The 26,919-nt window shown below is 40.1% G+C and overlaps 2 protein-coding genes across 2 annotated transcripts in view; both read left to right on the forward strand.

Annotated features, from left to right (window-relative positions):
• The window catches only part of htr2cl1 (5-hydroxytryptamine (serotonin) receptor 2C, G protein-coupled-like 1), a 150,306-nt gene extending 146,223 nt beyond the window's left edge, over positions 1–4,083 (forward strand). The window contains exon 5 of the mRNA XM_052145252.1: positions 1,812–4,083. Coding sequence (XP_052001212.1) covers positions 1,812–2,773 — 962 coding nt within the window. The 3' untranslated portion in view covers positions 2,774–4,083. The remainder of the gene's footprint in view (positions 1–1,811) is intronic.
• An 899-nt stretch (positions 4,084–4,982) lies between these two features.
• LOC127660462 (actin-binding protein WASF3-like) overlaps positions 4,983–26,919 on the forward strand; it is a 51,685-nt gene continuing 29,748 nt past the window's right edge. Inside the window, exon 1 of the mRNA XM_052150716.1 lies at positions 4,983–5,154. The gene's annotated coding sequence lies outside the window, so the exon portion shown is untranslated. The remainder of the gene's footprint in view (positions 5,155–26,919) is intronic.

The raw sequence follows: 26,919 nt of genomic DNA on the forward strand, positions 1-26,919 counted from the left end.
GGGTTTGGCACACTATTGCATTAGCACCATCTATAGTCAGGCTTGTGATGTTCAATATAGAGTGACCATGACTGATCTGTTTTAACAGCAGAGAGATGAGTGAAATTACAGGCTGGATTGACTGATATCACTGGCATTTGTTCTTGAAGGTTTAATGATTTTGGTATAGAAAGAAAACAAAAACATAACATAATCCCATCCTGCCACCTACCTCACTCTCTCCTCTTTTTCACTATCTCTACCTTTCACTACAATGTCCAAGGAAAGAAAGATGAAATTCCCCATCTGCTTTCTTACCCTGATCTTAGAAATTAATGCAAGAGCACACACTCTCTCTCAGAAATGCTCACATATGCTGTACTGTATGCATTTAAAGAACATATATACATACATTCACATACTGAGCACTTTATTAGGAACACTATGGTCCTAATTAAATGCCCGATGTGGTCTTCTGCTGTTGTACTCCAGCCGCCTCAAGGTTTGACGTGTTGTGCATTCTGAGATGCTATTCTGCTTACTACAATTGTACAGAGTGGTTATCTAAATTAGTGGTTCACAAAGCAGTCCTGGAAGCACCCCAACACTGCATACTTTGTACGTCTCCCTTTTTGATAGTTGAATCAGGTGTGTTTGAGTAGGGCGATATAAAAAATGTGTAGTGCTGGGGTGCCTCCAGGACAGCTTTGGGAACCACTGACTAAATTTCGGTAGCCTTTCTGTCAGTTCAAACCAGTCTGGCCATTTTCTGTTGATCATTCTCATCAACAATGTTTTCCATCCGCAGAACGGATGGATGTTTTTTGTTTTTGGCACCATTCTGAGTAAACTCTGGAGACTGTTATGCTATACTCAAAATACTCAAACAAGCCCGGTGTCTGGCACCAACTATCATGCCACGGTCAATATCACTGAGATCACATTTTTTTCTGATGAACATTAAATAAAGCTCCTGACCTATATCTGAATGATTTTATGCATTGAATTGCTGCCACATGATTGTCTGATTAGATAATCACGTTAATAAGTAGGTTATCAGGTGTTCCTTATAAATTGCTCAGTGAGTGTACATACATAAACAAACTTATGACCATACCAATAAGAAGTTAAAACATACAAGAAAGCACAATTCTCTTCTTTTCACTCTTCTGGATATATCTTCTTCTATTACATTCTCTCTCTCCCAGTATTTATTAATTGTTTCAATCTATACTTTTGTCTCTCTCTTTCTGTCTCCTTTTGTTCCATCTCTCTTTCTCTTTCTCCACAGAGGGCTCTTGTCTCATTTGCTAATGAGTTAGTAATGACAGTGCAGATGACAGAGAGTTCACACATCTAAACTCTCTCCTGTTTGAACATGAGTCCAATGCTTTTTTATTCTTATCTGGATCCAAAACAGCATTAAGGCTCCATCTGCCTCGAAAGTCTGATTTATCTGCTCTAATAAAATAAAATACCATCTCTCTCAACCATCTGGAATACTGATCTGGTTGGAAATGAGAGTAGGTTTGTCTCAGAAAGAGACCTCTGAGTCTATTTTACTGGGCCTGTTTGTCTTTTGCTTTTGTCTCCAACATCTTACTTCAGTTTCCTCTCTCACTTGTTAGTCTGCTCCTCTGACAGTCTCCTCAACGTGCACCTCTCTCTTTAATACTCTCCCTGTCAGTCTCGCTCCCTGCTTTTCTCCTGTCAATGTAAAACTAATATTGTTGGATTACAAGGCTTTTGCTACACATGTAGATAGATAATTTAGTTTATTATATATTCTATCTCTACCCAAACCCCATCCCTTCTCTCTCGCTCTCTTGCAGGTATCTCAATGCCTATCCCAGTGATCGGACTGCGTAACAGAGAGAAGGTTTTTATAAATGGCAACTGTGCTCTGAACGAGGAACGCTTCATACTGGTCGGCTCTTTTGTTGCCTTCTTCATCCCCCTGGTCATCATGGTGGTCACATATTGTCTCACTGTCCAAGCGCTTCAGCATCAGGCCACAGTCTTCCTTTATGAGGGTAAAGCCTCTTCTCAGCAGCCTTTGCAGTCTCCAGTTCCGCTCTCTACCCAGCTTGCCACACCTTCTGCTCCATCCCGTCGCAACAGCTTGAACTGTCTTCGGATCAGCAACAGTGACGGAAACACCCTCAGTCTGACTACGCCATTGGACACCATCTCAATAATCCCAAGTTCAGAAGCTCCCTCTCAGCTGAATTCGCCTGTTGGCCGGGACCCGGGAGGTGCCCGTGGCCGGCGTGGAATGATGCAGGCCATCAAGAATGAGCGGCGGGCATCCAAGGTGTTGGGTGTGGTGTTCTTCCTCTTCCTTATCATGTGGTGTCCCTTTTTCATCACCAATGTTCTCTATGTCATCTGCCATGGAGCCTGTAATGAGCCACTTCTCACAGAACTGCTAAATGTGTTTGTATGGGTGGGGTACATTTCATCAGGGGTTAACCCTTTAGTGTACACATTGTTTAACAAGACCTACCGACGGGCATTTTCGAGTTACATGCACTGCCAGTATAGACAGGTGGGGCTTAAACCCATCCCTATACATGTTCCTTGTCCATCTCATGCGACAGTCACACCTATCCTTATCTGCCAAAAAGTTGCCGTTGATCGGAACAGTAACTGCCGAAATGGGGATGGGAATGGAATCCGGGATCTGGAGCTTCATGACATGGACACTGACCCTGGACTGGAGCTGAAACCAGGATTAACTGAGCTTTCCGTTAACAGCAGCCATACGCACACAAAACACACCAGTAGTGTCTAAAAGGTATCTTTGAATATGACTTGGACAATAAGACGGGGTTTGACTTTGCTCCAAGTGATCTACCTAGATTTGTCTCAAGGAGATGTAACACCTAAAATAACTTATAACAGCATTGTGATTGGCTGTCTCTACAACCTCAGCTGTATAACAGCTTAGAATATATTCTGATCAAGAGTTGGCAACAGAAAAAATAAACTCACCAAGGTCAGGAGATATTGTGTCAGTGCAAGGGAAGGGTGAGAGAATGTCAATGTATTTACAGTATGAGTGTTTTTGTTAACAAGTTCAGATTCCTGAATGCCAATAAGTACTGCATGAGTGCCCAGTCTCTTACTAAAGCATCATTGGATACTATGAGCATTGCTGACACCGGACAGCAATTTACTCAATGTGCAACAATTATCAGACAGATAGAGTCACAGCATCCTCTTGTGGTCATTTGAGTAATTACAAAAGATGCACTGCAAATCCAAAAAAAATAATAAAAAATAAAAACATTACTGTCCCATCCAAGCTAGTTGCATTAACATATGGATGAAGCTATGCTGTCTAAATACACTTGCAAGATGGTTTATTATTTGTGTAGCTTATAAATATATCCAGTAATATATGTTGGATCCTTTGGGAGTTGTATTAACACAATAGCATAGTTAGACACCATATCGTCTTTTCCCGGTAAATAAATGCGGTGGAAATAACTGCAAAACTCCAGTTCTTTTCAAACCACTTCTCACAATGGCATAGTAAATTGGACCAAACAGCAGAATGAGGTGAAATTCAAACTCCACAAAAACTCATATCACAGATTTTGGTGTGCATCTTTGATCTTTAAAAAGACACAACAAGTGCGATTTGAGAAGGTTTTAATTCAGCTGAAAAGTCCAAGTTGCTTCTTTAGGATTTCCTCAGAATGTTTTTTTTTTCTCTCTAATTTTAAGTAGCCTAATAGCGCTCTGGAGAACACTCTCTCCTGAATGTAAGATTAGTTATGAGATGCTTCATCTGGTGGTCAGGAATGACTGAGGGAAGAAGCAACATTGCACAAGAGTACTTAATCCATTTACATTATCTGGACGGACTGTTCACGACAACAAATGTTGGTCTGTAAGACCGAAAATGTTCATTTGAGAATGTCCAGGAACATTTAATGAATAAAGCTGTAAATTATTGCTGTTTTTATGTGTAGAACTTTAGACATTTTCCTGAATCACCTGTCCATGCTCAAACTGCCATTTTATACCATAGCCTTGTGAATGTTTTACTACTATTTTTTTGTGAAAACCCATCATCCTTAAAATATTAAAATTTTGTAAAGCTGCTATTTATTTATTAAAAGACAGTTATCATACATTCTGCAAAATACATAGTTTTGGTGGTCAGTGGCATTTCTGTTTGCAAATTCTAAAGAGTTTGGGTACAATAGTATAAACTGAAATCTACTTGGAACACAACAAAATTGCTTTCAGGAATCAGGACCATGGACAGCATCAGATGGGCGCTGGCCAGGAACTCTCTCAAGAAGATCTTTACATTGTATTTGTAATTTTTCTTCATTTAAGACATTGAAAAACAAAACTAATTATTTACACCACATGTGTAGCATGTTCATCAACAGTTTAGACTATTTCTTGTAATGGCACATCTACTTAGTTTTGCCTTAATTTTGACTTAAAAAACACACATGTTGACCTACTCTGGAAAAATAGTATATATTATAGAAATAGTTTTTATGTAGGCCTATATAGATTTATGAACGTACAGTGTATTTTATGTGCATCACTTCAAATGTTTGTCTACGCGTTCAATGATATTACTGCCATCTACTGACAAAAATACGAAGGTAAGAAATAATAAACATTAATACACCGCATTTGTTTTAGGAACTGGAATTTACTTATTTTCAACATCCCTGCAGCGAAGTTTTCGTTACTACAGTATATTTGTCTTTATTTCGTCGTCAGTTAGTGCTGCTAATGTCGGCGTTACAAGTAACAGTGTCATTTATCTAACCACAACAGATAATAAAACCACAATTACTGTATTTGACCGTCATCTAAACTGACTTCTGATTTGTGGTTTCCTACTTTCTTTTAACTCTGCTGCTTCAGTCGGTCGTTATTTTGGTGGGAGGTGGTCTTTAATTCAGTGTGCGCATGCGCACAGGGCAGCGCATACCATCGCGCTCTCGCAGAAGACTCGACGGTGTCAAGGAAACGCACACGCTATGCGCATCTTTCTGAGATTTATAAACAACTGAAGCTGTTTACATAAGCTATTGCAAATATTCGCTACAACTGAGCAATGCTTTCGATGTAAAAACACGGTGTGCAATATACGAACTGAAATCAGAGAGACGGAGCGTCAGCGCTTGCTAGACACAGGTAAAGCGAACGGTCTTTTAATCTGTTTTGCGTCTATCAGGGGCTTGGACAAAGCTGAGTTGCTAACGCTACCATCGTGCGCAAATGCTCTTTTGATCATCACATGAAAAGACTGGCATGTTGCCACTGGCTGTAGCAGCGATTAATTATGATCAATGCCATTATTTGTCCTAATATAATCACCGTGCACTTCCATTATAACTTGTTTTGGGGAGAAATCGTGTGCTAAGAACACAAATGTGAGGTACAATGACAATCTACCAATAACATTACAGGCTCTTTAACAACGTTTTGTACTGTGGGGAAAGTGTAAAGTTCTTATCATCTAAACTAAATATTTTGTTGACGTCATTTGAAAAGATTATTCACACAAACAAAAGATTATTCAGCTGTGTTGTACCCTTTAATGCCAATTTCATAATTTAACCAGGAAATTGTTAGTGTGCATCCACCGCCGCGTGCTTGCCAACTTTGAAACCTCACCCTTGATTGTGATGCTGTCAGCGCTTTGATGTTCCAGACAGAATGGAACTGTTTACCCTGTTTACATAACGATACAAATTCTATTAGCACACCGAATAGTATTCTTTTTGTGCTCAGTCATTTAGTGCAGCCATCTGACTTGTGCGGATGACGATTGGAAATTTTAATGGAAAAAATATATATTTTATGGAAATTTCTAAGAGTGTTGCTTTGGATTATATTTATATTGTATTATATTATATTGTTATGTTCTAAAATAGACATTGGAGTATTTGTATTACTTTTAGAGACTTCCCATAATTTACTGAGGGAACCCTTTGAACTCAGTGGCATGTATTTGTAAATTAGTTCATGAGAATTTGGTGGACACTTCAATTTCGCATGGGCTCTTTATTCAATGTGTTAGCGCAATAGGATTTTCTGTGATCAAGGTCATTTGGTTAGGTACGTACTGTATGTATTTGAGAGTGTTTAATGTAAAAAGTAATGGTCAACAATCTCGGCACCCGTGCTTTGCATTACAACCCTCACCTTGAGTGGGATGAAGCCCACGAGCGTCACTCTCGTCCACATGTACTAAACACCAACAAAGATGTGGCAAGACAAAGGAGGGAAATTTCAGTTTCCCCATGTATGCCCAATCCTGTATGCGCTTATGTAATTTGAATAGACCACATCCTATGTTTTCATTAAAGATGTCAGTGAACCCACGTTATCAGAATGGCAATGAGTTACTCTTTACCCTCATGCCGGTGATGGCATGAGCAACAGGGCTTTGGTTTTAAACGTTGTAAACTTTGACTTGTTCTCCAAAACTAAACAATGCAGATCACAATATTTGTCCATGGTCAGTTCTGCAGTCACTGAGGGTTGGGGTAGTGAACGTAATGTTGAACATATAAGAAATGTACAATATTTGCAATTACTAGAAAATATATTAGCTCTTACTCTCCGTACTTTATTAGGAACACTATGGTCCTAATAAAGTGCTTGATGTGGTCTTCTGTTGTAGCCTCAAGTTTTTACTTGTTGTGCATTCTGAGATGCTATTCAGCACACTAAAATTGTACAGAGCGGTTAACTGAGTTACCATAGCCTTTCTGTCAGCTCAAACACATCTGGTCATTCTCTGTTGACCTCTCTCTTCAACAAGGCATTTCTGTCAGCAGAACTGCCGCTCACTGGATGTTTTTGTTTTTAGTACCATTCTGAGTAAACTCTAGAGACTGTTGTGCATGAAAGTCCCAGGAGGTCAGCATTTACAAAAATACTCAAACCTGCCTGTCTGATACAAACAATCATACCACAGTTGAAATATGAGGGAAACAGAGAGCAATCATTATTTAATAACCAAATTTTGATTTAGTTATTTTGCTGTGGTAGCCTTTATGGCCCTTTGAAAAAACTTAAATAATTTGGGTAAATAAAGTGATATGGAACCATTATGTGGTCTAGACTGGGAACTACTTCATAGCCATATTGAAAAATATTTGCACACCTTAGAATGTCCATCAGCCAATCAGAATCAAGCATACAACAGCCTAGTGGTATTCACAGTTTTCCTGAGCAACCACTGGGTTGTACCATGATGATTCTAATTGCCTGTTTTCTTGCATGTAAAACTAACTGAAACAAGCAATCCAGATTGAGAACAACAACCAGTTGAGTGTTATTTGGAGTGAAGATTACACGCTTAACTTGTACAGTTCTTTACCGTCATAACAACTCAAATTAGTTAATGATATCAATATAACTAACCTCTAAACATCGCTTCATGTCATCTGCATTATCGGGTGAGGCACTGTTAAAAAAAAAAAAGGTAATCTCATCTCTGTGAAGTATCGGCACTATAGAGCCACATGTTTTTTTTACAAATGTAATAAATAAAGGTGCAATATGTAGCAATTCACATGTAATATTTGCCCTTTTTTTGCCAATGTGTGAACATCTTGTAACGCAATTTAAAAAATTAGCCCTTCCCAGATTTCCTAGGTTGCCTATTAAAACCTATCTTCATGCGATGGGAGCGGGTTGCTTTTGCTGGGAAAATCCTAAGGATGTGACTGACGTTTATGCACACTCTTGTGAGCCTTGCCTCAGTCAGTAATAGCTTCTCATCTGCTATTAAACAGCGACAACAAACTTCAACACTAGGTAACGTTATCTTAGAGATGGAATCCAGCAAATGTCAGGCTCCCAGCACAAAACTGACTCCAACACAAACTCAGAGTAAGCCAAACTTGAACATCGGCAGGGCATTTGATTCCAGGCGGGACCTTTGTTGGGTTTTGGGGATCAAAACTGACCCTGAATTGGCATTCTTCTTATTGGACAGGTAAGCTTACATAACTGCAACGTGTGTAAAATATAGTGCCATAAGGATTTATCTCTGTAATTTTAGCTAAACTACAATAACACATGAAATGAATGCTAAGCAATGTTCAAGATAATGCAAAAAGACCCATTCATTAGTGTAACGTGGTAACTTGGTTATACAGAAAATATATACATTCTATTATTATAAATCAATAGCTCATCGATATAACAAAATTACAGTTATGATGGAATCACATCAGTACTGAATTGTGTCAACATATTTATAATGTACAGTCTATTTTATAAACAGCTACTGTCATCATCCTTCAAATTTAGCTAACAGCTATTGATAAAGTGGTTTGCTAGCTAACGCCGACATTGACTGCATTTATACGATAGCCTATGTACCATGCAAAGAAAAGTGATTGCTTTAAATTAAAGTCTCCTTAGCCAGACCTATACCCACACATTTTTTTATGATGACAGTAGCTGTTTATAAAATAGACTGTACATTATAAATATGTTGACACAATTCAGTACTGATGTGATTCCATCATAACTGTAATTTTGTTATATCGATGAGCTATTGATTTATAATAATAGAATGTATATATTTTCTCGAAGTTTGTAGTAAAACAATCCTAACTGTGTCATTTTAATTATGCTACCTTATCTGTCAGCATGATGCCGGTGAATCACGTTGTCTCTTTGTACGTTACGTCATTGTTTTGGTCGATGCTCGCTTGTATCCCTATGTAGTGTGTGCATGAGCAACAGGTAACGGCCACAGGTGTCATTAATAACAAGGGTTTCTGAATCTTAAATACTGCACCTTTAACATGCTAAGAATATACGGTGGTGCTGGTGAGAACACTGAAGACCAGAAATTGAAAAAAAATTCTGCAACCGCTCAATTATTTTAGCAATGTAGTGTTACGCCAGCATGCTTTATTGTTGATTCATGTTGTTTACCAGTTAGCCCTGTACAGCCTTGGCCAAATGTATTGGCAGTGATATACATTTTGAGTTTTGCCAAGTTTGCTGTTTCAGTATTTGTAGATAATTTTTTCTCATGTCTCTATGGTATACTGGAAAACAATAAGCATTTCATGAGTTTTAAAGAATTTTATTGGCAAAAACATTCAATATATGCAAATCATGTCAATATTTACATTGTTGACCCTTGTTCTTCATAACCTCTGCAATTCACTCTGGCATGCTAGATATTAGTTTCCGGGCCAAATCCTTACTGATGGCGATCCATTCTTGCCTTGTTAGTGCTCATAGTTGATCACAGTTTGTTGGCTTCTGCTTGTCCACTCGCCTATTTAGGATTGACCACAGGTTCTCAATGGGATTAAGTTCCGGAGAAGTGGGTTCTTTGCTGCACTTCTTGACACCAGGCCTTTGTCCAATAGTCTTCACCTCACTGTGCGTGCAGATGCACTCACACCAACCTGCTGCCAATATTGAGCAAGCTCTGCACTGGTGGTGGCACGATTCCGTAGATGACTTCTCAGGAGGAGATTGTCTTGGCGCTTGCTGGACACTCTGGGATGTCATGAAGCCTTCTTCACTGCAGTTGAACCTCTCTCCTTGAAGTTCTTGATGATCCGGTAAATGGTTCTTTCAGGTGCAATATTCTTTGCAGCAATTTTCTTGCATGTGAGGCCATTTTGATGCAAAGCAATGATGGCTGCATGTCTTTCTTTAGAGGTAACCATTGCGAACAAGAACACAATGATTGGAAGCACTTCTTCCCCCTTTTATAGCAATCAGTCTGCTCTTATAATCCAATCAGAATGATAGAGGGATTTCACCTGACTAGTACTCGTTCACACTTTCCCAGGTGCTGCTGATATGATTAATGAAATGATGTGGCAGGGCGGAGGGCGGGCCGGGTCGTGATTCTACACACCCGGTCCCTTATAAGGCTAATCAAGCCTCCGAGAGGGATAAAGGCCGACTGCGGAGGAGCAGGGGAGCCCCCAGCATGACGTACACCCCCCCCTTTCCCTGGGGGAGGGCGTGCCCGAAGCCCTGTCTGCCGGCAGATCATCCCCATCCACCTGGATGAGGGAGGGGACAAGGGGAGGGAAACAAAATTCAAAAAATGGGGGGGTACTTCCTGTAACAGTGTAGTACCCCCCCAAAAAACACTGTAAAATAGGTGGTCGGTTAGGAGCCCCTTCTCCCATTGCGGGCTCCTCGTCCCCCGGCAGATGGCCGCGGCTGCTCTGTTGGGGTGGACGGTAGTGGTGAGAAATCTACTATGGCGTATCCCTCCTCCTTCCCAGGTTTCGGCACCAGTGTAACATAGTTCGATGGAAAGGAGGAGGAGATAACCGGCTTGATAATATAAATAATATTTTAATATTAAACTGAAACAAAAGACAACAACACACATGACGGACATGTCCGTAAACTATCTCTCTCTCCCACACAATCCTCCGCAGTCGGCCTTTATCCCTCTCGGAGCCTGATAAAGGACCAGGTGTGTAGAATCATGATCCGGCCCCGCCCTCCGCCCTGCCGCACAGTGAAGTGTGGGTTTTTGTGATAAAGTTAATGTTTTTGGCCAATGAAGCTTTTTGCAATTATTTAAAATGCATCTGAACACTCAGCACAATAATGTGAATCAACACCAAAACAACTGAAGCAGATAACTTTGAGAAACACAAAATGTATGTCACTGCCAATACTTTTGCCAATGAATGCATTTTTACACTGAAAGTATTTATTAACATTAGTTAGTGCAATATGAATTAACATGAACTAACAATGAACAAAAGCATTTTAATAAATAAATAAGCATAACCAATATTACAAATTCTGTAAAAAATCTAGAAACACAACAGTTAACTTATATGACCTTATTGTAATGTGTTAATTGTTTATTTTACCTGAAGTCTTTTTGCATGTTGTTTTCATTCATATAACAGGCCACCTCTCCCCTCCATTTTGTTTGTGTGCAAATGAAAAGAAATGCCTGTGTAAAAGAGTTTGCTGCTATTTTGTGTGTAGCATTTGCCTTTTGTTATCCCCTCCAAAGAGCATGGCCTGTCTATTGAGACATCAAAAGGCCTGTTCATGCTGGTCACACTACAAATCATGATACAACTAAACCTGGCCTCTCTCTCTCTCCCTCTCTTGCTCTCTCACTACCTGTCTCTCTTATTTTCTCTTTCATTCACTTAAATTGTCAACAGCTATGAGTAGTTACTGCTTTGAGACATTTGGTTCTGGTTGTGTCAACAAGCACAAAAACGCACACACATACACACAACCTGCCAGCATGTTGACTCAGCAAAAGGGTGCAGTGTGATCAATGCTGTGTTGCTGTGGCAATAACTCTACGAGGGTGTCACTGCTGTGATTATCGATGTTGTAAATCAGTCCACCCCAGTCCTATGTCATCAATCTCAGCCTGGTATTAAAAACCTGTGCCTGGATGGTGCTTGGGATGTTTTGTGGTTTTAGAGTTTATTTGAAATCACTTTGTCATTATGGTTATGTTCAATTAAAAGCTAGAGAAGGCTAGAATCATGAACAGCATGAAAGTGGTACTTCTACTCGGATGTTAACTACCCTTTAGCCTGTGTAGGCTACTTCATAACAGACACTGAGTGGTGCTTTCACACTGCCAGTTTAGTTCGAAACTCTTATGGACGTTGCAATCTTTGATATTTACTTTGGTCACTGTTATCATGGTTACAGGTGTTAGAATAAAGGGCTTGACTTCGACTGTTCGTTCATAATGATGTATTCAAGCCGCTACTGTAAGTTGTTGTATGAACAGGAAATTTCAAGACTCACAAGACTGTGTGAACGTAACCTACTTGACTTTGGACATAACTTTTCATTTATGGCCTTTTGTGAGGTTCCATGTGAAATTCCAAATTCTGGGTTGAATTTCTACACCTGTCTGTGTTGGATGACTGATAATAAAACATTCAGACTTATTTTACCTTGTTAATATCAGACTGATCATGCTGTGAGAGGAGATCAAGTGACTGAAAGTTCTGCTACTGAAAGTCTGTGCTTATTAAAATTCAAACCACTGCCAAAGCTGGAAGTGTTGTTGACCCTTCTCTGGTCTGGGTGGTGATGTTTGAAGCAAGTTTTTAGTTGTAAGTGATGTAATACAGTCAACTGAAATGCGTATTTTATTAACTCTTCCCCCTTACCCAAACCCCTACCCCAAAACTTAACTTCAGTGAAGTAAAAATGTATTGTTAGAGCAACAACCTCCTACTTGCGCTCACCATTGTTTATGTGAACGAGACTACTTCCTGGTGTCTTTGTTTGTCTTTATTTGCTTTCATATTTTTAGCGGTCATGCTGTAAAGCAGATGAATTTAGAGATGATGTTTCTAGAGAGAATTTAATCATACTGTCATTCTAAAAGGTACAGCTGTTAGAAAAAGCTACTGGAGCTCCATATACATAATAAGTCCCACTTCAGAAGAGTCCTCGGAGCACTTGCATAGCTCACGTGACCCTCTTTTCCCCAGGCATTGCACAGCCAGGGATGGGTGCACTGAGGAAGGGGATTTTAGGTCACATGGGCGCCTGGCAGATTTGTTCCGATTGTGCTGAATGCAGCACATTTAATTGTGTGTGACAAAGTGAGAGAAATTGAAATGGGAGAGAAATTGAAAGAGAGAGAGAATTACTAACTCTCTGTCAATCCCATTTCAGTTCTGTCTTTAACAAATGTATTCTTATTTTAATTCAGATGTTTGAAAACAACTTTTCTTAAACCCATTTCTAAAAGAATGATGCTTAATTTGATAATGTCAGTGATATTATCACCCAGGACAATAACCTTCAGGATTTCCAAAAAAAACATCTGATTGTATGCATGTATGCACAATATACAAATACAAATCTATACAGAAGCAAGGGAATGTGATGGCAGAAGAGGATATGGTATGTTGGATAAATATAAATACACTAAGCTCTGTATTGCACATTAATTATTGTCCAATGGGGCATTTTTAACTGTTCATGAGATGGATAGCCTGAGGGAACAAACTGTTCCTGTTCTTGAAGGTTCTGGTGCTCAGTGCTCTGTAGCATCAGCCAGAAGGCAACAGTTCAAAAAGGTAATGGGCAGGGTGAGTGGGGTCCAGCGTGATTTTTCCAGCCATTTTCCTCACTCTGGAAGTGTACAGTGAAGGGAGGGCAGGGGGGCAAACAATAATCCACTCAGCAGTCAGGACTGTCCTTTGTAGTCCTCTGATATTTTATTTCATAGCTGCACCAAACCAGACAGTTACTGAAGTGCAGAGGACAGACTCATTGACTGCTGAGTAAAACTGTATCAGCAGCGCCTATGGCATGTTGAACTTCCTCAACTGGCGAAGGAAGTACAACCTCTGCTGGGCCTTTTTCACAGTCAATGTGGGTCTCTAACTTCAGTTCCTTTGAAATGGTAGTGCCCAGGAACCTGAATGACTCCACTGCTGTCACAGTGCTGTTTAAAATGGTGAGGGGGGTCAATATTGGGGTGTTCCTCCTAAAGTCCACAATCATCTCCACTGTTTTGAGCATGTTCAGCTCCAGATTGTTTTGACCGTTCAAACAGAAAATGAGTTATTAACTCAGATTACAGAAACAGCGTTAATTATCTGCAAATTAAGCGATTAAATTAATCTCTTACATGTACAAAGTTCTGATGAGTGACCAGTACAGGTAATTCTATAAATGTGCAAACATGGTGTTCTGTTGCTCTACGCAAAAGTTGTTATTTTGAGACATAACATTGATTAATCTTAACCACTAAGTTGGTCATCAGATATGTGTCAGAGATGTATAATAAATTGAAAGTGATCTTCTCTTCAGTTTCTCTGGCTAAGGCACATGACTCTAAAAACATCCAAACAATTCCTACATCCAACAATTCCTAATGACATCATTAGACAAAACACAACATAGGCTATGTTTCCCTGTGGTTGAGTCAAGTCTCAATAGAACACAGGCCTTATCCAGCTGGAACAAATATGAGGAGAAAACAATGTGTCCAATCACAACAGAGTAAGGTTAGGCAGAAATATACTTCTAGTGATACATTCTAAGAATGCATTAGTGTCAGTAAATACATGTGGTACAATAATGTCCTAGAACTTAAACCAAAACAAACTCTTGCTTAATTTGATCAATAATCAATTAATTTATTACAACTCACGTGTATATACACTCACCAGGAGCGGGGCTTAATGATTAAGCATCATTATGGCATTCTTGTCATGGGTCAGGCCCTCAGTCACCCTTCAGAGCTTAAATATAAAAACAAACTATAACATTCATAATTATAACAAATGCACAATCATTTTGAGGTTCAAAAAAGCAATACGCAAATGTAGAGAAAGTTAGATTTTTTTTTGTGAGTTAAAGGTGGATCAAAGTGATCAAAAGGTGAGAGAGGATAATCTTCGCCCCATTATACACTGCAACAAAATACGTTTATGATTAGTTTTTGTTTTGGCTTGTTTTCCAATATAAATATCTAAAACTCCTTTAAAACAATGTACTTTTATTTAAGCATCTATACAGCAGAAGAAAAATTATTATCTGAGAATGTTGAATATAATATTAAAAATACTAATATTTTAAAATATCTAAAAATCCTTTAAAAAAGATGCATTCATCTGAGAACAGCATATAAAATATTTAGACTTAGAATAGATCTTGAATATAAGTATATTTTGTCTTTACTGCGCACGCAGAAGTATAACCAAGTGAAAAAATACACTTATATACAAAATACACTTATATTTAATATACATAGATTCTCTTAAAGCAAGTCTAAATATCTTATATGTTGCTTCTCAAGTAAATGTATATTGTTTTAAGGATTTTAGACCATTTTAAATGGAAAACAAGACAAAACACTTTTTGCAGTGATTTTTTTTACTGAAATAAACGTAATAAAAAAAAATTCCTTTAATTCAGTGAATGTCATTTAGAGGTATTTTTAAAAGATGATTTTGTCCTATTTATTGTTAGCAAGCATATTTATTATAACATTTTAAGTCGGGCACAAGCTGAATAGTGGGTTAATCATTGCAGTAATTGCCTGAATAGTCGAGTAATCATTCTAATAATCATTAGATTAGTCGATTATCGAAATAATCATTAGTTGCAGCCCATGGCAAAGGCCCTCCACATCTCCCAATCAAAACAGGGCACTGACATTCTCTTCTTTCATCTCAGACTTTAGGCATGTCATCAGTTTCAACAACCATAGCAGGGTTTCATTTCTGCAAGCAAACAAACAAACATAAACACATAGGAAAAGCAAAACCAAAAGCAAATAATTCTCCAAGCAATTATAGGAATTGTTTCTTTCATTTTAGACAAGACTTTTCAGTCTTAGGCTTAAATTTAAGATTGCACTTAGTTTTATTCCCTACATTTCTAATATAAGGATCAATGTCATATTAAAATAAAAATCCTTCACTTTAATACATGTTTTAATCACTTCTTTTGACTGAACCCCTGCACCTGAACAGAAGCATTTCTTATTACCTATATTTTCTCAAGAACATAAACATAAAACAACATAAAAACTTGAGTTTAAAATTCTTCTGGAATATCAAACACCATTTCCACAATACACATCAATGCAACATATAATGACACTCTGTATCCCATAGACTAGACCAGACAGAATATTAGGGCTGGGCGATAGGACGATGTTATCGGATATCGACAATGTCTTACAAAGATCCCGATGCCGATTGCGACACTCATTGACAGACTATGATCGACAAAATATAGTAGCCAAATATATTAAACTGTAGCCTAGGATGTGAAACTAGCACCCGTTACCATTAAAATGTGACGAGGCTGAATCCAGTTTGCAAGTTCAGGTAGCAAATGCAGGTATTTCATGCACAGTTAATTTTGCTCATCTACTCTCAACAGGCAGGCTTTCTTAAAGATGTCTCTGAGTGACACGTGACAAGAAATTCTGTTAGTCACAAATATACGCTCTTGAATAAACACACTTTATTACATTTTTAAGAACAGACAAAAGAAAAGCCATCAATGTTTGTGTCTGATTCGCCGTTTGTTCAGAGGCATGCAGAATTTCAGGAATGTGTGGATCCTCATGTGTTGTCGAAACTAATGATGTCATCATCGGCTAAAATGCATGCACGGGTTACTTTACTTCCTGAACGCGTGCGCACCCGAGTCTGAGTTGCTTTCACATTCACAGGAATCACGCTACAGTTCCATTGCAATTGAACTCAGACCACCTCCTACAGGTAGTCTCGGGTTCGGTACCACGGTGCGCACCCCAGTCCGCATGACAGGTTTCACATTACCAATTTTTTATGTGAACCGTGCTCTGTTTCAACTAAACTGCCAGTGTGAAAGCACCCTAAGTAAATATCAAATTTAACTAAAATATGAATTAGACACATAAAAAAAAGAGAAAAACTCTGCCTCTTAATTTCAAAAGTCCACCACATACCACTGGTATGAAGTCAGTTCCCTTGAAGTGCCACAGCTTAGTAACCACATGTGTAGTTCATTACATAATAACTATGGCATGTTCAGGGCCGTATTAACGCACAGCCCTGCGACTGGCTGGGCCCAGTGAAACGGTAAGCCCCAGGGCCCCAGAGAATCTTAATGCGGCCCTGGGCATAAATTCTACAATTTCTATAATTGAAAACCTAATTCTTTTTATGGTGAAATTTTTGCCTTAAAGTGTCTTTGCTCTGTTTTTTCTTTTCTTTTTGCCACTTTTTGACATTTAGTTAATCTGTAACACGTTACAATAAGACCGTATTCGTTAACATTAGTAAATCCTTGAGTTAATATGAACTAACAATGTTTAATCTTGGTTAATGTTCATTTATTTTTTTGGTTTTATTTTTTATTTTTTTTTTTATTTTATGAAAATACACTTTTTCATCATTAATTCATGTTAGTTCATACTGTATTAACTAATGTTAACCTGTAACACTTTTCATTTTAAAAATATATTTGTTTATATTGTAATTACCATTAACCAATATTAATAAGTTCTATGAAAGTGTTGTTCACTGTTAGTTCATATTTAGTAATGTTGTTAATTAATGTTAACAAATACAGTCTTATTGTAAAGTATTACCTTGTTATCTAATGTAATGTCATTCATACATTAAGGGTCTATTATATGACCAGATGCATTTAGGGGTGAACTGTGCATTTTTGGGACCTTCTCTCTGCTCCATTTTTTCCTCTAATTTCTGTCTTTCTCCATTTCTTGCTTTCTCTCTCTGTTTCCCTCTCAGTAATTTCAATCCTTTCTTTGTCTCCTTAGTATTGTAGCCATGACAACAACATCAAGGCCTCTCCTGGCAAGGTGGAACACTCTCTCTCTCTCTCTCTCTGTCTCTCTTACATATTCTCACCATCAATTACTGTGTTCTGACAGTTTGTGTTATAGGGTTCAAGACAGTTGTTTCATAAGACAACAAGTGAGAAGAAACATGAATACCTGCCTGTAATCTAATGAAAAAATTCTATAGTAAAAGGGGTCATGAAATGCTATTTTTTTTTCATTATTTTATTATCTTCCCTGCGGTCCACTGATAATGTTAGTAAAGTTAGTAAAGCACCAAAACAGTCATCATTTTGTAATATGTGATCATTTTCCAGAAATGTTTCTGGCCCTCTGTCTGAAACACTCAGTTTTGGCCACAGAATCTCCTTAAATCTTCAATGAAAACACCCACTTGTTAACATCGTGCAGGCCCTCAAATACAGCGATATTTTAAACTCAGTCAGAAAAGAATGAAAAAACCACAACATTATAAAACTAAATGTCAGGGTTTAGCTACATATAACGTTCATTCAACACATAGCATCCAAATATATTAAACTATTCATCTCGAGCACAACTGTTAACACTCATCACCATTAACTATCAAACAGTCATGCCATTTGAAATATTTATGAATAGAACTGTTACTTACTGTTTTATGATCGGGTCCAAGTGTTTTAACTGCTCCATCCTTCAATAACAGTTCATTTGCCATGCTTGAATCATATTATAACTGGTTCCCAAACAGTCCACGCTGATATGAACTGAAAAAAATGCACAACGCTTTGCACTTTAATTTTACTCCAGCTGTCTACAAAACTCTGGTGGGTGTCTTCATGGAAAACACTAACAAGCGTTGCACTCACAGCTTGGCGATATATCTATATTTTTTCATATACAGGTGAAACTCGAAAAATTTGAATATCGTGCAAAAGTTCATTAATTTCAGTAATTCAACTTAAAAGGTGAAACTAATATATTATATAGACTCATTACAAGCAAAGTAAGATATTTCAAGCCTTCATTTGATATAATTTTGATGATTATGGCTTACAGCTTATGAAAACCCCAAATTCAGAATCTCAGAAAATTAGAATATTACATGAAATCAATAAAAAAAGGATTTTAAATACAGAAATGTCGGCCCTCTGAAAAGTATAATCATGCATATGTACTCAGTACTTGGTTTGGGCCCCTTTTGCATTAATTACTGCCTCAATGCGGCGTGGCATGGATGCTATCAGCCTGTGGCACTGCTGAGGTGTTATGGAAGACCAAGATGCTTCAATAGCGGCCTTCAGCTCTTCTGCATTGTTTGGTCTCATGTCTCTCATCTTTCTCTTAGCAATGCCCCATAGATTCTCTATGGGGTTCAGGTCAGGCGAGTTTGCTGGCCAATCAAGCACAGTAATACCATGGTCATTGAACCAGGTTTTGGTACTTTTGGCAGTGTGGGCAGGTGCCAAGTCCTGCTGGCAAATGAAGTCAGCATCTCCATAAAGCTTGTCTGCTGAAGGAAGCATGAAGTGCTCTAAAATGTCCCGGTAGATGGCTGCGTTGACTCTGGACTTAATAAAGCACAGTGGACCAACACCAGCTGATGACATGGCTCCCCAAACCAACACAGACTGTGGAAACTTCACACTGGACTTCAAGCATCTTGGATTGTGTGCCTCTCCATTCTTCCTCCAGACACTGGGACCTTGGTTTCCAAATGAGATGCAAAATTTGCTCTCATCAGAAAAGAGGACTTTGGACCACTGAGCAACAGACCAGTTCTTTTTTTCTTTAGCCCAGGTAAGACGTTTGACATTTGAAGCCCATGTCCAGGACCCGTCTGTGTGTGGTGGCTCTTGATGCAGTAACTCCAGCCTCAGTCCACTCCTTGTGAAGCTCCCCCACACATTTGAATGGCCTTTTCCTGACAATCCTCTCCAGGCTACGTTCATCCCTGCTGCTTGTGCACGTTTTTCTTCCACACTTTTCCCTTCCACTTAACTTTCTCTTAATGTGCTTTGATACAGCACTTTGAGAACATCCAACTTCTTTTGCAATTACCTTTTGAGGCTTTCCCTCCTTGTGGAGGGTGTCAATGATGGTTTTCTGCACAACTGTCAGGTCAGCAGTCTTCCCCATGATTGTGAATTCAACTGAACCAGACTGAGAGACCATTTAAAGGCTCAGGAACCCTTTGCAGGTGTTTAGCTGATTAGAGTGTGACACTTTGAGCCTACAATACTGAACCTTTTCACAATATTCTAATTTTCTGAGATTCTGAATTTGGGGTTTTCATAAGATGTAAGCCATAATCATCAAAATTATATCAAATAAAGGCTTGAAATATCTTACTTTGCTTCTAATGAGTCTATATAATATATTAGTTTCACCTTTTAAGTTGAATTATTGAAATTAATGAACTTTTGCACGATATTCTAATTTTTCGAGTTTCACCTGTAATATGGGAGCGTGTCATGTAAATAAACACAAACTCCAAAACTGTCATTCTCTGTGCTGTCAGATCCACTTCAACCAGTCGCGAAAGAGAATCAATCTGATCGGAAGTCAACACCGGGAGAGATTTAAAGTTCCGCCGGCTGATGCACTCTCTAACATGGAGATGCTCGTTTCTCCCCCCCGCTGTCTGCAGCTCGCAACGTCATCATCATGATAAGATCAGTCTTATGTGAAAAATAACACAAAAATGACAACAGCAAATCAAATGTGTGTGTGTGTGTGTGTGTGTGTGTGTATATATATATATATATATATATATATATATATTTGTTTTTAGATAGACTAGGTTGACAAATGCTTATCAATAATGCTCTTATGGCTAAAAATGTTTACAGTGTTCAGTGACTAAAATGTCAATATGCTAAATGTTACTAAAATATGACTAAAATGTCAACAGTTTTCATTGACTAAAACTACATTAAAATGCCCAGAATTTGTCAGCTAAAACTTGACTAATAAATATAGGATAATTTGACTAAATATGATAAAATCTAAAAAGGACATTTCACAGGACTAAGACTAAATTAAAAAAACTGAAGACAAAATTAACACTATTATTAAGTTGCCAGGTCAGTAGGAGTGTATTAATGCAAAGCCAACGTTTACGTGTTCTTAACTGATCAGTATGGTACCTCCTCCACCTCCACAAATCCAAAAATATGTAAATTGAATGGACAAATAGTTAAATTCAACACAATCAAAAAAAAAAAAATTATTCTGATTACAAATGTGCATGTCCCGTTTTCACAACAATTGGCTGCAGAGAATTTGAATGTGCTGTACACACCAACAGAATGAACTTTCGCCATGTGACACAACAAAAAGCCGGTGGAGGAGTTTTCAGGAGGAGCTCGGTTCCCAAACCCACACTGCCACCATCTTTGCTCTGTCTCACATCACCAAAGTAGTATTTTTGGGGTTGGGCTTAGAAAGTTGCCATCTTTGATTAGGTAACAGAAGTGCTTGAATGACTGGTTTATGGAGACTGAAAACTCTTGAACTGTAAATGATTTGGCCATATTGACTGAATGATGTGTTTATAGATATCTCAATAATGTTATTGTAATCAGGATGATGAATACCTTTCACATTTATTGTATTAAAGTTTATTTTAGAATAATGTCACAATACATTGTCCATCCAAAGCATGGTGAAATGATGCACACACACAGGCGCACTGAGGCGTACATCACTGTAAACACATCAAAATGGTCAAAGATGTCCACCTAGTGCATTTTTACATACACCAACCACAAACAATAAAAATAGCGCACATGGTCGAAAGAACAGCTTTTTGAGCAGTTTGTGCACAAAACAGCAAGAGGCAGAGCAGCTGAATGAAAGAGAATGGCTTCTCCTCTGTTGAGTTGTAACGTGATACTGTCACTTTCAAAGGCTGCGAGGTACGTGACAATGATCAAAGACGTCTGTTGCATGTTTATATACAAAAATAATTAAAAATAGTCCAGATGGGTCCCCTTTGGTGTACATGAATAGTTAGCCACATTAGGCCTGTCTGCCCTGCTCTCTCGAACTGAGCTCCAGTGGGCGGGCCAGTGGTGTGATGATGCAAGTTTTGGGATGTGTAAATACTAAAGAGCAATGTCTGGTGATGTCAAAAACACAGATTTCAGAACAAGATGTTTCAGCAGGGTGGTAACTATAAATGCTCTCTTTAGACTGGGGAGGAAGTTTTGAGCTCTGAAATTTACAGCATCATTTTATTTTACAGTCACCTCTTATTTGTCTAAATATCAAGGAAATTTTGATTCTCCATTTCATGGCCCCTTTAATGTTTTTTTGTTACACTTAGACAGAGACCTACCTTCTAAGACAGCAACTTTGGGCATCATAGGTGGGTTCTGAGTCTGTAGTATTTTTAGGCTACAATACATAGCCCAAAAATGCTATCTAGGTATGTAGTGTTCCTGTAGTTCAACTGGAACAGCAGGGCAATGCCAAGGCCATGGGTTTGGTTCCCAGGGAACATGCATACATTAAATGCATTGAAATTTCCCAAATGCATAAATGTTAATGTAGGCAGTTCAAAAGGTTTGACAAACAGCCATGATTATCTGTCCACCTTCTGATTATTTTAAGGTCTCATGTTGCCTTGTTTACTGGTTGATACACACCCCCTTTTTGAGCACAAACCATCAAAATTACATACCTGAACTTAAATGGATGTATTTACTGAACCCTTTGGAGTATGGACACAGTTGTAGTATATTTTGGAAGAAGACAATTTGGGCTTTATTTCCCAAGTCAGAATGAATATATGTTGTTATTTTCTAAGAGAAGCTGAAGTTTATAGTAATGGAAATATTTTGTGCTGAACATGTTTTTATAATCTAAAAAAAAAACAATAATAAAAGTACCAAGACAACCCAGAAATACAATGTTCTCAAAGCCACAAGTCTGAAGAAGTTATGTTTCAAATTTGAAGATGATCTAACAAAACGTCTCGGGTTACATGTGTAACCCTTGTTCCGTGAAGAAAGCGGAACGAGATGCTGCGCTGCTAAGCGCTACGGGAAACAACCCTAGTTGTGACCGAGCTGAATAATGTGTGCAACACGTCAATGAACATTGACCGGAATTTATAGCCTCGGCTGATGTAATCATTAGATGCACCTGCGGCCAGGCTATAAATGGATATGTCACCAGGTGTCATCAGATACTTTTTGAAGAGCAGTCCTGGGACGTCCCAGTGCGGCAAAGCAGCGCAGCATCTCGTTCCGCTTTTTTCAGGGAACAAGGGTTACACATGTAACCCGAGACGTTCCCTTTACAAAAAGCTTCACTATGATGCTGTGCTGCTAAGCGCTACGGGTAAGAGGTCTCAGACATGAGCTTGAGATGTCGACTCAAGGGCATAAGAGCCCGGAGTAGCATAAACATCTAAACCGTTACATTTTGATGAATGTGTGCGGAGAGGACCAGCCTGCCGCATCACAAACTTGTTTAGGCATGGGCTGAGATGTCGACTCAAGGGCATAAGAGCCCGGAGTAGCAAAGCATCTAACCCATAAAGTTAGATGAATGTGTTCGAAGAGAACCCGATCGCAACACCAACTTGTCATAAAAACTGATGAATGTGAGCAGAGAGGACCAGCCTGCCGCATCACAAACTTGTTCAGGCATGAGCTGAGATGTCGACTCAAGGGCATAAGAGCCCGGAGTAGCAAAGCATCTAACCCATAAAGTTTGATGAATGTGTGCGGAGAGGACAACCTGCCGCATCACAAACTTGTTTAGGCCTGGGCTGAGATGTCGACTCAAGGGCATAAGAGCCCGGAGTGGCAGAACATCCAAACTATAAAAATCTAATGAATGTGTGTGGAGAGGACAACCTGCTGCATCACAAACTTGCTGCAGAGGGAGACCTCTAGCCAAGGTTTTAGAGGAGGAGAGCCCTCTGGTAGAGTTTGCCCTGAATCCTACTTGCGAAGCTAGGCCCGGGCAATAATGAGGATGCCTCTTTGAGGGCACCCCGCCCACCAAGCCGTGGCAAACTGCAGTGGCCACATAGAACCTGGCAGGGGCGAGGCAAGTGCCCGCTGACAGTTCTTTCTACAGAAAATCCAGAACTGAAGCAAACTGGCAGTTAGCTGGTTCTGTAATAAGAACTTTAGTAGAAGGAAACGCAGGCAGGTGCATTTGTGCTATGAATGCGTTACTACGATCAGCCCCTCCCGAGGGGGTGCAGGTTGCTGGGCGACTCGGGGAGAAGTAGAGGAGACATTGCGCTATCAGCAGAGGCGAAGAGGTACTCTTCTGCCCTGTAAGATCTACCCAGATCAGTTCCAAGTGGAGGGAGCCCTAGCACTTGAAATGGTCTCGATAACCTCAAGAGAAAACCCTGTGAACCTCATTTGGTACCCTTAGGGGCCAGACATGAAAGGTTTCACAATCGGGCCAAGGATGAGAAGGTCCTCTCTGTTCGGAATCGCCCAAGGCGAGCCGTCGAGGAGAGGAATTAACTCCGAGAAACATATCCTGTTCGGCCAGCGCAGCACCATTAATAGGAGGCAAGACCCTTGCTGGTGAACATTGCCAAGACTCCCGGGAGCAGAGAAACCGGGGAAAGAAACGCATATAGACGCATTCTGGGTCATGTATGTGTCTTAACGTCCAGACCCAAGGGGGCTGGGTGATTTCAGGGAGAAGTAGAGGAGACATTGCGCTATTCATAGAGGCGAAGAGGTCCTCCTCTGCCCTAAGATCTCACCCAAACTTGTTCCAAGTGGAGAAAGCCCGGCATTTAAAAAGGTCTCGATAACCTCAGGAGAGAGCCCTGTGTCCCTCAGTTGGTACCCTTAGGGGCCATATATGAAAGATTCCACAATTTGGGGCAGGGATGAAATATTGCCCTGTGCCTGAGATAGAAGTTCCTTCCTGTTCGGAATTGCCCAAGGCGAGCCGTCGAGGGAAGAGATTAGCTCCGAGAACCAAGCCCTGTTTGGCCAGCGCGGTGCTATCAGTAAGAGGCAAAAACCCTTGCTGGCGAACTCTGGGCAACTACTACCTTAGGGTGGAGTTTTTAACTCCCCCGTTGGTATTTTCTGTCTGGACCGTAAATCTGCTCCCATATACGGGCATCCAGGGATATAACTGACCTGAGTGACAGGAGCTTGCCCTGGGCCCTAAGGAGAACCCGACGTGTCAGAAATACAGCTGACAAGAACGTGGGTCTCCTTGATGATTTATGTAAGAGGCTATCGCTGTATTGTCCACCCGCACCAAGACATGGCAGCCTCAGGAGGAGGTATTTCAGGGCCAGAAATACAGCCATCAACCTAAGATAGTGACTGTGACATCCGAGCTGACGACCCTCCTATCCCCTTAAGCTGGACAACCACTTAAGGCCGCTACCCTGCCCGTCAGGGAGGCGTCTGTCGTTAGCAGCCTGCGACAACCAGACGCACCTAGAGTGGGACCCAAGGCAGAAAATCGGGGTCTGAACCACATAGAAAGGGAACGAAGCCTGAGGTGCGTAACCCTTATTAGCCGAGGGGTTTTGGCCCTTGGAAGAAATCCCCTGGCTTTTGGCCACAACAAAAACGGTCTCATGAGCAGAAGGTCCAGAGGGATCACCGTGGACGTGGTCGCCCTGAGACCTGGAAATTGTTGATACTGATAACAGTGCAACCTTGACCTAGCCTGACTTTGCTCAGGGTGATCTGAATGGACTCAATCCTAGCGGGAGACAGTTGTGCCCGCATTGTGATTGAACTCCATACGACGCCCCGATAGACAGTGTTCTGAGTGGGAGAGAGGACGCTTTTCTTGGCGTTGAGCCTCAACCCCAGAGAAACATATGAGCTAAGACGATGTCCCTATGCTGAACTGCCAGTTCCTGGAACTGTGCTAGGATCAGCCAGTCGTCTACATAATTCAGAATGCAGATGCCCCGGAGTCGCAAGGAGCCAGCGCTACATCATGCATTGTGAATGTGCGGGTAAAAAGGGCTAGGCTGAGTGAAAGAACCTGACCCTGGAAGACTTTGCCCCGGAAGCGAACCTCAGGAACTTTCCATGTTGTGGCAGAACTTCTAAATGAAGTATAGAAGTGCGTCATAAGATCGATGGTGACCAGCCAAACAAGTTGAAGGGCTTGAGACACGACCGTCTTGACAGGCATCATCTTGGACTTGAACACCCACGGGTAGTTCAAGCTTTAAGATCTAAGCCAGACGCCACCCCTCACCCTCCATGGGAAACGGGTAGTATTTAGTGTAACAATTAGGGATGCACCGAAATTTCGGCCGCCGAAAATTTTCTGCCGAAAATGGCACTTTCGGTTTTTGGTCGAAAGAGAAAAAAGGCCGAAAATATGAGCCAAAAATATATACCTCCTCGCCCCGCCCCTCAGTGCTCAGATTTCACTCTGGATCGATCTAGCCCTTATCACGGTGCTACCAAACAAAGGCCGATCATGTCAGCGGTGTGGAAATTCTTCAAAGTTTCTGATAAGGACATCAAATTTGTGATCTGCAGTGTTTGTTCAGCAGAAATTTCAAGATATATATATATACATATATATACATATACAGATATATATATAGTGGGTACGGAAAGTATTCAGACCCCCTTAAATTTTTCACTCTTTGTTATATTGCAGCCATTTGCTAAAATCATTTAAGTTCATTTTTTTCCCTCATTATTGTACACACAGCACCCCATATTGACAGAAAAACACAGAATTGTTGACATTTTTGCACATTTATTAAAAAAGAAAAACTGAAATATCACATGGTCCTAAGTATTCAGACCCTTTGCTGTGACACTCATATATTTAACTCAGGTGCTGTCCATTTCTTCTGATCATCCTTGAGATGGTTCTACACCTTCAATTTAGTCCAGCTGTGTTTGATTATACTGATTGGACTTGATTAGGAAAGCCACACACCTGTCTATATAAGACCTTACAGCTCACAGTGCATGTCAGAGCAAATGAGAATCATGAGGTCAAAAGAACTGCCTGAAGAGCTCAGAGACAGAATTGTGGCAAGGCACAGATCTGGCCAAGGTTACAAAATAATTTCTGCTGCCCTTAAGGTTCATAAGAGCACAGTGGCCTCCATAATCCTTAAATGGAAGACGTTTGGGACGACCAGAACCCTTCCTAGAGCTGGCCGTCCGGCCAAACTGAGCTATCGGGGGAGAAGAGCCTTGGTGAGAGAGGTAAAGAAAAACCCAAAGATCACTGTGGCTGAGCTCCAGAGATGCAGTCGGGAGATGGGAGAAAGTTGTAGTAAGTCAACCATCACTGCAGCCATCCACCAGTCGGGGCTTTATGGCAGAGTGGCCCGACTGAAGCCTCTCCTCAGTGCAAGACACATGAAAGCCCGCATGGAGTTTGCTAAAAAACACCTGAAGGACTCCAAGATGGTGATAAATAAGATTCTCTGGTCTGATGAGTCCAAGATAGAACTTTTTGGCCTTAATTCTAAGCGGTATGTGTGGAGAAAACCAGGCACTGCTCATCACCTGTCCAAAACAGTCTCAACAGTGAAGCATGGTGGTGGCAGCATCATGCTGTGGGGGTGTTTTTCATCTGCAGGGACAGGACGACTGGTTGCAATCGAGGGAAAGATGAATGCGGCCAAGTACAAGGATATCCTG

The sequence above is a fragment of the Xyrauchen texanus genome, chromosome 2 (genome assembly GCF_025860055.1).
Source record: "Xyrauchen texanus isolate HMW12.3.18 chromosome 2, RBS_HiC_50CHRs, whole genome shotgun sequence".
Classification (NCBI taxonomy): Eukaryota; Metazoa; Chordata; class Actinopteri; order Cypriniformes; family Catostomidae; genus Xyrauchen; species Xyrauchen texanus.